The following is a 15,534-nucleotide window of genomic DNA, read 5'->3' on the forward strand; positions in this document are numbered from 1 at the left end:
TGGCAGGTAAGACTTCCCAAATGAAAAGAAGATCCTGTTGCAGAAGGGATGAAATAAGTGAAAATTAAAGAGAGCGGTACGTCTAAATATATGAATAGTGTAAAACATGTAGCTGGTTTAGGAAGGACATTTTTTTTGCTTGTTTTAAATGATGTTATTATAAGAGCCATCAAACTTATAAAACCAGGGCCTCCACAGTTTTTTTCCAGGAGAAAACATTTTCACTTCAGTCAAGGGGAAAAAAATGACCAATAAGCTGGGAATGGGTACAATGGCTGTGCATAACCTGGAAGGGCATCTAGGAAAAGGAGGGCAGAATTGACCCTGTCCTGAGTCAGCTCGCTCTGAGAAAGACCAAGAACCAGCAGGTGGGATGCAAGGGTGGCTGTGGTCACGTCTCCTAGAGGAACTCAATCTGCCTTAAAGAGTGAGCAAGTGGTCATAAGTAACCATTAGAAAGGTATATTGTAGAGGGAGTTAAAATTACAGAAAAAAGAACAAGTCTTATTCTTGTATTATTTTAGGTGATCCATTTATTATATGATATTTAATGGAGATTAGTGGGAATATTGATCATGTTGACACCAAAAAAACATACGGATTTTACCCATAATATGTATTTTTCCAGCCAGTAAAATATATGAAACCTTTAATTTTTATGTTGTACTGTCTAGGCATTATTCATAATAGTACATCAATAGCAAGTTATCCTTCCAATATTCTCCTTGGTTAAAGAATCTCCTTGGTTAAAGAAAACTTGATGGGTACAGACTTAATAGACCACAAATTTAGGCCTTATGTGACAAGAGGTAACTTTTCTTTCTTTTCCACAAATTAATTTCTATCACAACATACTCTATACCAGTCCCTGGTTCTCTCTGATACAATAACAACATTATTATTATTATTATTATTAGGATCCTACCACTTCCAGATAAGCCTAGTTACTTTGGTGATTTTTCTCAGTCATTTCAGCTTTAACTAAGAAAAATTCTGTACTTGGACTCTTTTTTTTCTTTGGGATTGATGTTAAATCGTACTGGCTTACACAAACGCCACTGTCACCAGTGGGAAGTCAGCGTTTTTCTCCATCTTGCTCTATGTCAGTCTCCTGCTGGCATCTAAAGTGATATAACTCATGCAGTCTGGCCTTTGGGTTTGTCTCCGCTCACCCTGCCATCAGCAGAAATTCACAAAAACGGCTGAATCCCAAAGCCAGTGCAAAATGCACCCTCTGTAGCAGCATTCCCTTGAACTAGTTTCAAGACATTTACAAGTCTGCCGGCAATTTCTCTCTAAACTAATATTCTCTTGGGGTATCACTTCAGCTTTTGGATGTTCTGTTATTTGTTTGAAACCATAGGACCCTTAGGAGGGTAAATGGAAGGCTGTTGCCCCTTATGCCTGGAACATGCCACCCCACCATTTCTAATCTTGTGCTGGATCTCCATGATTCTTCAGGAGACCTTCTACAAGACTTCCCATCTCCCTCAGATTTGCCAAGGAGGCTATTACACATTGAATTGTGTTGCCCCATAATTCATATGTTGAAGTCCTAACCCTCAGTGTTCTTATTCGGAAATAGAGTCTTTGCAGATATAATTAGTTAAGGTGAAGTCATTAAGATGGGCTGTAATCCAATATGACTGGCATCCTTATAAAAAGGGAATTTTGGAGACAGACATACATACAGGGAGAATGCCATGTGAAGATGAAGGCGGAGATCAGGGTGATACTTCTTAGAAGCTAGAATTGCCAGATTGCCCACAAACCAGCAGAAGCTAGGGGAGAGGCTTGGAATAGATTGTCCCTCACAGCTCTCAGAAGGAACCAACACTGCTGATACCTCGATCTCGGACTTCTAGCCTGCAGAACTATGAGACAATACATTTCTGTTGTTTAAGCCACTCAGTTTATGGTACTTAGTTACAGCAGCCTTAGCAAACTAATACAGAGGCCTATACTCTCTTTCTACCTTTGTATCTCCAAATTAAAAAGATTTGTTCCAGTTTCCCACTCATCAAACTCAAAAATGGGGTGAAGGTGGGTCTCCTACAATGCATTTTACAAGTTGTCTTCCTTTCCAGAGTCTCCTGGAGATCAGAGCATTTGTTCAACAAATATTGAGTGCTTCCTAGTGCCAGGCACTATTTTAGGCAATGTTACCAAATATCGTGGTGAATAAGGCAGCCAGTGTTCATGCTTTGGGGCTCACAGAATATTGGAAAATTACAGTAAATGAGTGAACAAATAGTAGAAACTACAGTAGAGAAAAGGGAACAGAGTGAAAGGGATGGGAGTTATTTTTATCCGTGGTAAAGACAAATTCTTTCTAAACTGTCATTTGAGAATCTGAGTGAAGCAAGAAACAAGCTATGCTGTCATCTAGGTGATGAGCGGAGGAGATAACCCATAACCAGGTCTGGTGCCCATTTATTGTGTCTCAGGGTGGGAGTTTGTGATGAAGTGGCAGAAGAGAAGTACTGAAAGTACAGTTGGGTAAATGTTTGGATGAATAAGCATACCCAGGAACTGTGTTTATTCACTTGTTTGTAACATATCAGAGTGTTTGTACTTATCAGAGAGTAACACAAGACTTCAAACATAAATTCTCCAAATTAAAAGGGGGAAAAAAAGGTGTCACAGACAGTTGGTGTCAGTCAGTGTCAATATAGTATAAAGTATTGGATTTCATCAGAGTGTAGAGAAGATGGCAGACATTAACCAGTAGGAGTACAAGTGGAAGAAATGAGCAAAAATCCACAGAGGTAAAAGGAAGTAAATCAGCTATGATATGGATGAGATGGTGGCATGCCTAATATATTTTATACGTGGAAAAGATCATTTTTAAGACCGCGTTTATCTACATAGAAAAATATTGTCAGTAATCATCATAAAACAAAAAATATCAATATATAATAGAAAAACAGAGAATGGAATATTTATTATTGGAATTTTTTATATCAAATCATATCCGGAAACATGAAAATCAGTTCAATTAGGGAACTGATTTTTTGTTAATTGTTTTAAAGCTAAAGAACAAACAACTTTAGAAGACTAAATCTCAATAATAAAGATTTAAGTTCATAAAAAATAGTTCACGTGCAAGTCAAAATGTTTACTTAAGGGCTTCCCTGGTGGCGCAGTGGTTGAGAGTCCGCCTGCCGATGTAGGGGACACAGGTTCGTGCCCTGGTCCGGGAAGATCCCACATGCCGCGGAGCGGCTGGGCCCGTGAGCCATGGCTGCTGAGCCTGCGCGTCCGGAGCCTGTGCTCCGCAGTGGAAGAGGCCACAACAGTGAGATGCCCGCGTACTGGGAAAAAAAAAAAAAATTAACAGAAGAAAATCATCATACTTGGCAGTTCACACTATTTTTCACTGTTTAAAATGTTAAATACATGTGAAAATTACAACTGGTAGCTTAAAATGACAGAATTGAAGTAACTCAAGTTATATTTCTTTGCTTGGTTGCTCACTGTGCCTGCAGAGTTCAATTTTAATCTCCTGTTGATGTGCAAGAAAAGGCAAGAGCACGGGGATGAGTGACGTGAGCTCTGAATAAAGCAAGCTCACAGAGCTCAGAACATTAGGGACTCTCTCAAACAACCTGTGTAGTTGAGTCCCTGTTTTTTGAGGGATGACTGTGTAATGGGGATTTTCCCAATTAACTCTCGATGTTTATAAGAGGATAAGAAAGAAACGTGTTTTAATTTAAAGCTTTCATCTCTAGTATTAAATTTCAACAATGACCACAGAACTTAAACAACCAATAGAAGATCTCTTCAGATAGGAATATTTTATCCCAGATATTTAGAATTGCCCATCCTACATAATGGACAGCTTACGTAAAAGACTTTTAGTTGGTTTTGTTATTGTTTCTGTTAAAATCTCCAGACGATGTATCTTCTTAATGCTGGCACTTGGAGCAGACAGACTGCTCCCAGGGCCAGGGATAAACTGCAGTGTTCAGTTTTATCAGTTATTCCCTGACCATGGGAGCTATTATACTTCCACATCCATTACCCTCAAGACTAAAAATGGTTTGCATTTGGAGTGTTTGCATTTGGGGGAGCTATGCCTCCATCTTTGAAAACGGTATAAAAACCAGTTGGCACTATATATATATATATAGTGTCATATATATATATATATATATATATATATATATATGTTTTTTTTGGTTTTTTTCTTCATCCTGTATAAAAATAATACAGTCAGCTTGGCTTAAATAGTTTCTTGTCTGAAAATCTCTGAGTGGAAATATGAGGATGTAATAGCCCGTTCTTTCTCTCAGCTAGTGTTTTTGCTGCTGGATATTTCACAGACTCCTCTATGCCTCAGCAGCTTTATAGTGAATGTCCTGTATTAGACTCTTCACTACTTTCCTATCTTTCTCCAGTGTAGACAGTTAAGAGGGAGGATGGAGTGACAGCCTTGTTGGAAGGTGACCCCTCCACAGCCCCCTTGTGCCTCCCTATCTCACCTCCTCTCCAGGTTTTTCTTTGTTCTCACAAACAGAATTGATATCATTAATTGGACTAGTGTTAACCAGACACTAAATAGAATTTCCTTTTCTTGTGCAGATATCTTTGATTAGGCCAGTATTATTAGATAGAATGTCCCTAGACTTTTTGGATCCTTGCCCAGGAGGCTTGGTTGATAGAGGTCAGTGTTGCTGTTTTAGTGGTGACATCCTCTTTTTAACTTTTAAAAATCATACACTATTTATGGAGGCTGATGAAATGTTTGCATCACAGAATTGTTGAATAATATTATATGTAAATGATACTTCATGCTGCCATTTTGGAAAATGACTATATTTGTTAGAAAAAGACATAGAGATGTTACAAAGGAGATTCATTTGGAAATTCAATGAACTTTAGTAACATTAAATATAAAGAAAGGTATTATAGACTAGTGAAATTGAAGACTGAGGCCTACTACTCACAGAAAGACTGTTAAATAAAATGTAATGGTGAGGTATGTAATATAGGAGTAAATAAAATGAATAACAAAGGAAATAACCAGGTCAGTTAAATCAGTAAAGAAATTTTCAGCTGAGGAAAATTTCCCAGAAAAGTTTTTTTTTTAAACCCCAGCAGACAATATTCTTCATTTTCTCACTAGATGAGTTTTAGATTCAGAACAATATACAAGCTAGTCATTTCTGATATCAAGAGATGGGGTTCAAAAGGAACTTGCCAAGAGCTTTACTGACACATGTTTTTTTTCCAGCAGAGCATATCAAGGAAAAACAGCAGGGGTCATGCAACTTCTTTTTTAGCATTTTTTTTAAATCAACTTTATTGAGACACAATGGCATATAACAGTGTGTAAGTTTAAGATGTACAGTATGATGCTCTGGTAAATATATATATTGTGAAATGATTACCACAATAAGGTTGTTTAATACCTCCATCATCTCACATAATTACCACTTTTTGTGTTGAGAATGTTTAAGATTTATTCTCTCAGCAGTTTCAAGTATATGATGTAGTATTGTTAACTATAGTAACCCTGTTGTACATTAGATCTCCAGAACTTATTCATCTTATAACTGCAAATTTGTACCTTTGACCAAAGTATTCCCATTTCCTACACCCCTCAGCCCCCTGGCAACTAGTATTTTACTCTGTTTCTATGAGTTCAGCTATTTTAGATCCCTACATATAAGTGAGATTATAAAGTATTTGTCTTTTTTGTTCTGACTTATTTCAGTTAGCATAATGCTCTCTCAAGGCCCATTCAGGTTGTTGCAAATGGCAGGGTTTCCTTCATTTTTGTGGCTGAATAATATTCCATTATATTATATAATTATAATAATATATATAATACAATAATTATATATATATAATTTTCTTTATCCATTTATTCATCCATCAATGGACATTTAGGTTATTTTCCTATCTTGCCTATTGTGAATAATGATGCACTGAACATGGAAGTGCAGCTATCTCTTCTAATAGTGCTTTCATTTTTTAGGATATATGCCCAGAAATGAGATTGTTGGATCATATGGTAGCTCTATTTTTAGCTTTTTGAGGAATCTCCATACTGTTTTCTGTAGTGGCTGCACCAATTTACATTCCCACCAACAGTGTGGGAGGCTTCCTTTCTCTCTACATCCTCGCCAACACTTGTTATCACTTGTCTTTTTTATAAAAGCCAATTTAACATGTGTGAGGTGATATGTCATTATGGTTTTGATTCGCATTTTCCTGATGATTAGTGATGTTGAGCATCTTTTCATGTACCTATTGGCTGTCTGTATGTCTTTGGAAAAATGTCTATTTAGGTCCTCTGCCCATTTTTTTTTTTTTTTTTTTTTTTTTGCGGTACGCGGGCCTTTCACTGCTGTGACCTCTCCCGTTGCGGATCACAGGCTCCGGACGAGCAGGCTCACTGGCCATGGCTCACGGGCCCAGCTGCCCCACGGCACGTGGGATCCTCCCGGACCGGGGCACAAACCCGTGTCCCCTGCATCGGCAGGCAGACTCCCAACCACTGCGCCACCAGGGAAGCCCTCTCTGCCCATTTTTTAGTTGGATTGTTTTTTGTTGTTTTGCTCCTGAGTTATATGAGTTCCTTATGTATTTTGGATATTAATCCTTTATCCAATATATGGTTTGCATATATTTTCTTCCATTCTGTAGGTTGCCTTTTTATTCTGTTGATTGTTTCTTTTGCTATGCAGAAGCTTTCTGGTTTGATGCAGTTCCACTTTTTTGTTTTTGCTTTTGTGGCTTGTGCTTTTGGCACCACATCCAAAAAGTCATTGTCAAGACCAGTGTCAATGACGTTTTTCCCTTTGTCTTCTAGTAGTTTTATAGTTTCAGGTTTTACATTCAAGTCTTTATTCCATTTCAAGTAAATTCTTGTGAATGGTTTAAGATAGGGGTCCAATTTCGTTCTTCTGGCATGTGAATATCCAGTTTTCCCAGCACCATTTATTGAAGAGACTATGCTTTCTCCACTGAATATATTTGGTTCCCTTGTCAAATATTAGTTGGCCATATATGAATGGATTTATTTCTGGGCTCACAATTCTGTTCCATGTGTCTGTGTGTCCACTTTTGCCAGTAATACTGTTTTGGTTACTATAGTTTAGTAATATATTTTGAAATCAGAAAGTATGATGTCTTCAGCTTTGTTCTTTCTCAAGATTGCCTTGAATATTTGGGGATTTTATGGTCTCATACAAATTTTAGAATTGTTCTTCTGTTTCTGTGAAAAATGTCTCTGGAATTTTGGTACGGATTGCATTAAATCTATTGATGGCCTTGAGTATTATGGGCATTTGAACAATATTAATTCTTCTGATCCACAAACAGGGGATATTGTGCCATTTATTTGTGTCTCTATATTTCTTTCTTAAACATTTTATAATTTTCAGTGTATGAATTTTTTGCATCCTTGGTTAAATTTATGTCTAAATATTTTGTTTTTGATGCTGTTGTAATTGAGATTGTTTTCTTTATTTCTCTTTCAGGTATTTCATTGTTGATGTATAGAAATGCAACTAATTTTTTAAATTGATTTTATATCCTACAACGTAATTTGTTTATTAATTCTAACAATTTTTTGATGGAGTCTTTAGGATTTTCTATATGTAAGATCAGATTATCTGCAAACAGAGGTAATTTCATTTAGCATTTCTTGTAAGGCAGGTGTAGTGGTGATAAACACCCTCAGCTTTTGTCTATTTGGTAGCGTCTTTGTCTCTCCTTCATTTCTGAAGGGCAGCCTTGCCTGGTAAAATATTCTGGTTACTTTTTTCTTTCAGCACTTTGGCTATGTCATTCTGTTCTCTCCTGGCCTGCAAAGTTTCTGCTGAGAAATATGCAGATAGCCTTATAGGAGTTCCCTTGTGTGTAATTTTTTTTCTCTTGCTACTTTTAAAATCCTCTCTTTGTCTTTGATTTTAGACAGTTTTTTTTTGTTTGTTTGTTTTTAATAAAGTGCCTTGGAGAAGATTATCTTTTGTTGAAATTTTGGGGCAACCTATGAATTTCATAAACTTGGATGTTCAGATCTCTCCCCAGACTTGGGAAGTTCTCAGCCATTAATTCTTTAAATAACCTTTCTACTCCTTTTTCCCTTTCTCCTCCTTCTGGGACGCCAATAATGTATAGATTATTTCTCAATGATATCGTTGATTGCTTCTCTTAATAATTTCCTATAGCTCATGTAGGCTTTCTGAACTCTTTTTCATTTTCCTTTGTTCTCTTCTGACTGGATAGTTTTAAATGATTTGTATTCTACTTCACATATTTTTTTCTTCTGCTTAATCCACTCTGACATTGATGTTCCCTATTGCATTTTTCATTTCTTCATTGTAATATTTAGCTCCCAAGTTTGTTTCATTCTTTTTTATTATTTCTATCTTTATATTAACCTTTTGTTCATTTTGTTCACGTATTGCTTTCCTGATTTCATTGTATTGTCTTTCTGTTTTCTTGTAGCTCACTGAGTTTTGTGAAAACAACTCTTTTGCTTTATTTTTTCATACAAGCATAATTGATATTTAACATTATATTTCAGGTATACAATGTAATGGTTCAGTATTTTAAAACAAGTATTTTAAATTCTTTATCAGGCAAATTGCATATCTCCATTTCTTGGATCAGTTACTGGAAAATGTGTTCCTTTGGTAGTATCATGCTTTCTCAATTTTTTTCATGTTCCTTGAAGTCTTACATTACTGACTTTGCATTTGAAGAAGCAGTCACCTCCTGCAGTCTCTACTGACTGATTTCAGGAGAAAAATACCTTCCTTCAACCCTATTAGGGATTCTGCAGCTTTCTCAGATCTGTTCTATGGGTATGCCTGCTCCACACTTCTTATCCCCTCTTGTGGGGAGACTCTTAAACTTGTATACCTTCTATCAATTCCACAAAGCCAGTCCAGGTGCTGGTATCCTCCCATTTGCTCATTTTCCAAGCATGTTATTGTTATATTACTCACTGCATCATGATATATTTGGATTTATTTATTTATTTATGGCTGCATTGGGTCTTCGTTGCTGCGTGCGGTCTTTCTCTAGTTGTGGCGAGCAGGAGCTACTCTTCTTTGTGGTGTAAGGGCTTCTCATTGCGTTGGCTTCTCTTGTTGCGGAGCATGGGCTCTAGATGCACGGGCTTCAGTAGTTGTAGCATGTGGGCTCAGTAGTTGTGGCTCGTGGGCTCTAGAGTGCAGGCTCAGTAGATGTGGCGTATGGGCTTAGTTGCTCCGCAGCATGTGGGATCTTCCTGGACCAGGGATTGAACCCACGTCGCCTGCATTGGTAAGTGGATTCTTAACCACCACACCACCAGGGAAGTCCATGATATATTTGGATAGGAAGGCTTCTTCTTCCCCAGCCAGATGTGAATTCATTTAAATCAGGCCTGTGTCGTCATTTTTTGCATTCTAATTCATGGACAATTCCTGACACACTGTAGCAGCTGCTTTATAAATATTGGTGGGATAAATAAAATAAAAATTCAGAATTAGAAGCAACCTCAAAACAACAGTTGTGTCATCATTTCGAGTTTTTTCAGAAACCTCTCTATGGTGTACATTCATTACTGACAGTGCAAATTGATGTTAATTCTCTGTAATTCGATTTTGCAATATGTATCAAGAGCTTTGAAATATTATTCTTTGAACCCTAAGTTCTACTTTAAAAAGTAGTCTTCAGAAAGAAATTATAGATGCCAAAATAAACAAAAGTTTTTTCAATTGTGACAGTTACCCAGCCCAAAATAATTTAAATGAAAAGTGGAAATGTGGCTGTTCCTAAAGCTAGAAAAACTACAAAGGAAATTCACAAAATTGAAGGAGGAGTTGCAATCCCCAGGGCCCAGGCTCAGGCACCAAGGACCAGTATATGCCAGGACATTCCTGCACTTCATCTATCATTTCTCTCTGCTCGTTTTACTTGACTTCACTCTTCAGATAGGTTTCCTCTCAAAGAAGAAAATATAAACCCCAGCAGCTGCAGGTTTCCACCCTGTCTGCTTTAGCAACTCCAGAGATAAAAGAGCATTTCTTCCTCTATTTTCATAGCATCTCTCTATCAAACCAGAAAATGTCTTGGATTGACCTGCACTTAGGTCATGAAAACACCCCGTGACTAATTTTTGTTTCCAAGATAGTGTGATAGAGAGTGTTGGTGAGCCAAGACAAGGATGCTAGATGATTTAAAAGAGAAATGCATGAAGTGTGTATCTCCTGTGAGTTAGAGGATTATATTCCAGCACATGCACCACATTACAATATTAAAAAATGTTTAAAACAGGTTCTTCAGTATAGCAATGTGGTTAAATAAATTATGTATTACCTGAATACAGTAAAACATTATACAACCATTAAAATTCCTTTTACAGAATGTCTAAGGATATGAAAAGGTGTTCATGATAATATAACAAAAAGATAAAAATTGTTTCTAGGAAACACACCAAAATAATGGAAGTTATCTTTAGAATATAGAACTATAGGTTATTTTATTTTCTTCTTTACAATTCTGGATTTTCTGAATTTTCTACATGGATCATTAATTTTACAATAAAAATATTTTTAAAATACCTGATATATATCAGGAAGTAAGATATACTGGCTGATCTTAGGGCTGTCAGATGAGTTTGTAGGCCTGGTAGAGAAGCTGTATGGAAGCACCATAGTGTTGGTTTCACCATCATCCTTAATTCTGGGTCCAAAGTAGTGATTGAAACTTGGGTTTATAGGCGTGATATGTTTGTGTCTCTTATTAGAACCTATTATAGGAGTATGTGGGTGTTGCCAGAGTCTATTCTGGAATTGACCTTTGAGCTAAGTCATCTAAGAATTAATATCCTGTTTGTAACATGTTCAAAAACAAAGCCAAATTATCTGTGTCTGTTGACAGTGCATGCTGAGGAAAATTTTTATATTCATATACATTGCATATCTACTGATAGTGCAACCCTGGGTCTCACTGCCAAATGGAAACATTATGAAGCAATGAACCTGTATTTTATTTTATTTTATTCCAGCTTTTTTGAGGTATAATTGACAAATTAAAGTTGTATAATTTAAGGTATACAGCGTTGCAACTTGATATATTTATATGTATATATATGTGTGTGTGTGTGTGTATATATATATATATATGTATGAAATGATTACCACAATGAAGCTAATTAACACATATATCACCTCACATAGTTACCATTTTTTGTGTGTGGTGAGAATACTTAAAATCTACTCTTTTAGCAAATTTCAAATATACAATATAGTGTTATTAACTATAGTCACCATACTGTAGGTTAGATCCCCAGAACTTATTTACCTCACAACTGAAAGTTTATACACTTTGACTGATATCTCTCCATTTCTGTCACCCTCTAGCCCCTGGTAACCCACTGTTCTACTCTCTCCTTCTGTGAGTTTGACTTTTTTTTAAGATTACATAAATAAGTGAGATTATATAGTGTTTGCTTTGTCATGTGCACCAGGAATACACAATGGGAAGTTTATACCTGGAAGTTTATACCTTTTGACCACCTTCATCCATTTCCACCTTCACCCATTTCACCCAGTTATAAAATAAATAAATCATGGAGAAGTAATGTGCAGAATGGTGACTGTAGTTAATGATACTATATTGCATACTTGAAAGTTGATAAGAGAGTAAATCTTTAAAGTTCTCATTTCAAGAAAAAAATGTTGTAGCTATGTATAATGACAGATGCTAACTAGATTTATTGCGGTGGGTGATTTCACAATATATACAAATAACGAATCATTCTGGTGTGCAGCTGAAATGAATATAATGTTTTATGTCAGTTATATCTCAATTTTAAAAAAGGATACACAACGGGGAAAGGATAGTCTCTTCAGTAAATGTTGTTTGGGAAATGGTATACAGAAATGCAAAAGAATGAAATTATACCCTTATCATACACCATACACAAAATTCAACTCAAAATGGATTAAAGACTTAAATTTAAGACTTGAAACCATAAAATTCCTAGAAGAAAATGTACAGGAAAAGCTCCTTGACATTGGTCTTAGCAATGAATTTTTGGATATGACACCAAAAGCACAGACAACAAGAGCAAAAATAAACAAGTGAGACTACATTAAACTCAAAAGCTTCTGCACAGCAAAAGGAACAATCAACAAAATGAAAAAGCAACCTACAGAATATATTTGCAAATCATATACCTAATAAGCAATAAATGTTTTAAATGTCAAGCCCTCATTTATGGAAGTCTTATATTTTCCATTGGGAGAAATGATATAAAATCCCATGGTCTAACAACATAAGGTGAAAAGTATGAAAGCAGGTCAAAGAAATCAAGTTACTCTTCTGACAAACTCAAGAGAGAACTAAAGGTGTTCTTAATCCACTGTAAAATATGGTTGTAAGTTTGACAACCACAAGAAATTCAAATTGCTCAATATTGATATCTCTATGAATTATACTGACTTTAGAGGAGGAAGATGTTAAGTTTCTCAAGTATCTAGTTGAAAAATTTTTGAAAGTGTGAAAGCCTTAGTCATAAACATGTCTTATTTCACTAGAAGCATGGCAGAAATCCCAGCTATAAATTAGCAAAAGGATGTCATAAAGATGAGAGAGCATTTAGTGGGAAGGAGTGCCTGTGTGTTTATGCTGAAACTAAAGGAGGTTTTTTTTTTGGTGGTAGTGGTGTTTTTCAAGGAATATTTAATAACAAGGTAGGTAGCTTATCTAACATGTATTTTTATATCACTGAAGCTAAAGCAAAACATCCTGTTTATTGGCAAGTATGGCCTGTATGTGTACACTACAGTGCAATTTTTAAAATACTGTAATTATAATTTCAGAACCTCAGAATCTGAATAGGTGCCAGTGTTCTCTCCTTTTTTTATATGGGAAAAAAAAATCCTTTGAAAATCATTTGAAGCTTGGACAAAAATTCCATAACTATATTCTTAGGATCGCTCTGTAGAGTCTGTGATTCAGATGATACAAGGGAAGCTTCAATTCAACTTTTCAGAGAAGACATTCAAGCTCTCATGATCTCATCAACCAGGAGAATGTTGGTGGCAATCACAGTGTAGGAATGAAGAAGCTGTTTCTTTATACAATAGTTATCCCTTATGCCTACTTCTGCTGCTACCATTGGCTCACCTGTATTCAAGTCTACACCCACAAGTTGACCTGATTCTGAGTGTTCTGCTTGAACTTTAACTAGTGTTTCCTGAAGGTCAAAAACAGAGTTCTGAGCAAGAACCTTGGGAATCATGAGCAATGCATCAGCAAATGCTTGAACTCCAAGTTGGGCCCTGCCCTTTACACTGGGCTTGTATTTAATCAGGGCTTCTGCCATTGCCACTTCCACTGCACCAGCACCTGGAACTACACAGCCATCATCAATAGCATTTTTAACAGCTCTCAAACCATCTCTTATTGCATCTTTGATTTGAGTAAGTGTGTGCTTATTTGGTCCTTTGATCAATAATGTGACCGAGCGAGGATTGTTATATTTCTCAATAAAGGTGAACTTCTCTTCTCCCAATGTATATTCATAGACAAGTCCTGCATGTCCCAAACAATGAGGATTTAGGTTATCAAGAGAATTTAGGGCTACTCCACCACAAATAAGAGTCAGCCTTTCCATATTTCTCGTTTTAGCTCTGTGCAGAGCTACTATGCCTTCTTTTGAAAGAGCATCTAAGGAAAAGGGATCAATTCCCTTTTGATTAATAACAACAAATCCTTTATCTGAATCACCACAGACTTTCGTTTGCATGTCTATCATTTTTTTAAATCTGTCTTCAATGAATTTTCTTTCAGCTTTCACTAGTTTCTCTCTCTCCTCTGCCCTCTTGTAAAAAAAAAAGCCAGAATTCACTTCTGTTTTTCCATATTCTAATGACACATTGCATGTGAGGATGTACGCATCTTCTACTCTCTTTTTCATATCAGGATGCCATGCCCCATGGTCCAAAATAAGACCTCTGATTAAGCTTCCATCAGTTTCAGATTTGTTTTATCTCCATGATCTCAACCATGAAGAGGTCAATAGGTTCATCTTGTTTCTTAATGGCTAAAATGGAGTCCACTACAGCCTCTGTTAAGACATCAGCAAGTTCAGCATGAACTTTAGTACGTAGAGATGTTCTGGCCACATCTATAAGTGTTTCCCTGTCCATCTCTTTGCTTAGTTTGACTTGTTCCAAAAACTGAAGTGCCTTTTCCTCTGCAGCTTCAAATCCTTCTGTAATTATTCTGGGTTGAAGACCTTCAGAAATGTAGAGATCCCCCTGCTTCAGGAGCTCTCCAATGATTAGGACATTGGAAGTAATACCATCACCAGTTATGTCATCCTGGGCTGTTGCTACTTTGGCTATTAAGGAGGCTGTTGCATGTTGAATTTGCATTTCATGAAGCAGCACATTTCCATCTTTAGTGAGCTTGATGTCTCCAGCACCAGAAACAAGCATCTTCATGGTGCCCTTAGGCCCCAAGTTGGTCCTCAGCACGTATTGCATCCCCCAGGCCACACTGATGTTGACAGCCAACGCCGTGTGGGCTCAGGCCACCTCAGCCTTGGGGTTCAGGGTCTTCCTGGCCGCCATAGCTGACCCAGCAGAAGAAAGTGAGGGAACCCGGTGTCTGGAAAGCCCAGAGCCAGTTCAGCATGGCTGGGAGGCGCTATCCAGGTCTTCTGGAGAGGGAGTTTTCTTTTTTATTGTTTGAATATTTAAATAGTGTTAACAGCTTGTGAAATTTCTTTTTACTTAGGTCACTGATAATAATAAGAAAATCTTCCAAATACAGACAAATGAGAACTATTTCTTCTTTTTTTATTATATATTTGTTTATTTTGGCTGCACTGGGTCTTAGTTGCGGCATGTGAGATCTTAGTCGCGGCATGCGAGATCTTTAGTTGAGGCATGCATGTGGGATCTAGTTCCCTGACTAGGGATCGAACCTGGACCCCCTGCACTGGGAGCACAGAGTCTTACCCACTGGACCACCAGGGAAGTCCCTGAGAACTATTTCTTAGACATTTTCGTTTCACCTCTATTATGTAAAAATTGAAGCCATATGAGGATTCAAGCTGAATCATTTACTACCTCAACTCAGTGGACAGTCGCCACTCCTTCACTACAGTTTGGGCTTTAAAGATCTAGTATAAGATAAAATGAAATACATCTCAACAACTCTGTAGGGAAAATAGGTCAGTCTTATTGTTCAATTCTTTTGGTTTGAGATCCCTTACAGAACTCATATCCCCTTTAAATACAGCTGCCACCAGTCGATAAGATTTTTTTTAATTCATTTTTTCCTGGTCCTGAGTTACTGAACTTTGGCCACAAATTGCATTGTATTTAGGGCCTCTCCATCTCACCTCTAAACTTGGAGCATGTGTCTAGAAGAGAACAGAAAACAAGCAAAAATCAAAATAAAATAAAAACCCAAACTAAAGAATCACCCTTCATCTTTCTTTACATTCTTGGCTTGTGTGAGTCCTTCCTTACTTTTATGGCTCATGACCTGTCCCATCTCCAAACATTT

The 15,534-nt window shown here is 36.9% G+C and overlaps 1 protein-coding gene across 1 annotated transcript; it reads right to left on the bottom strand.

Annotated features, from left to right (window-relative positions):
• Positions 1-12,727: 12,727 nt before the first annotated feature.
• Positions 12,728-14,591, bottom strand: LOC101282381 (T-complex protein 1 subunit zeta-like). The gene is given in 2 exon segments (XM_033416685.2): positions 12,728-14,000; positions 14,002-14,591. Coding segments are annotated over 2 exon segments (1,575 nt in total). The 3' UTR covers positions 12,728-13,015.
• Positions 14,592-15,534: the final 943 nt, after the last annotated feature.

The sequence above is a fragment of the Orcinus orca genome, chromosome X, assembly GCF_937001465.1.
Source record: "Orcinus orca chromosome X, mOrcOrc1.1, whole genome shotgun sequence".
Taxonomy (NCBI): domain Eukaryota; kingdom Metazoa; phylum Chordata; class Mammalia; order Artiodactyla; family Delphinidae; genus Orcinus; species Orcinus orca.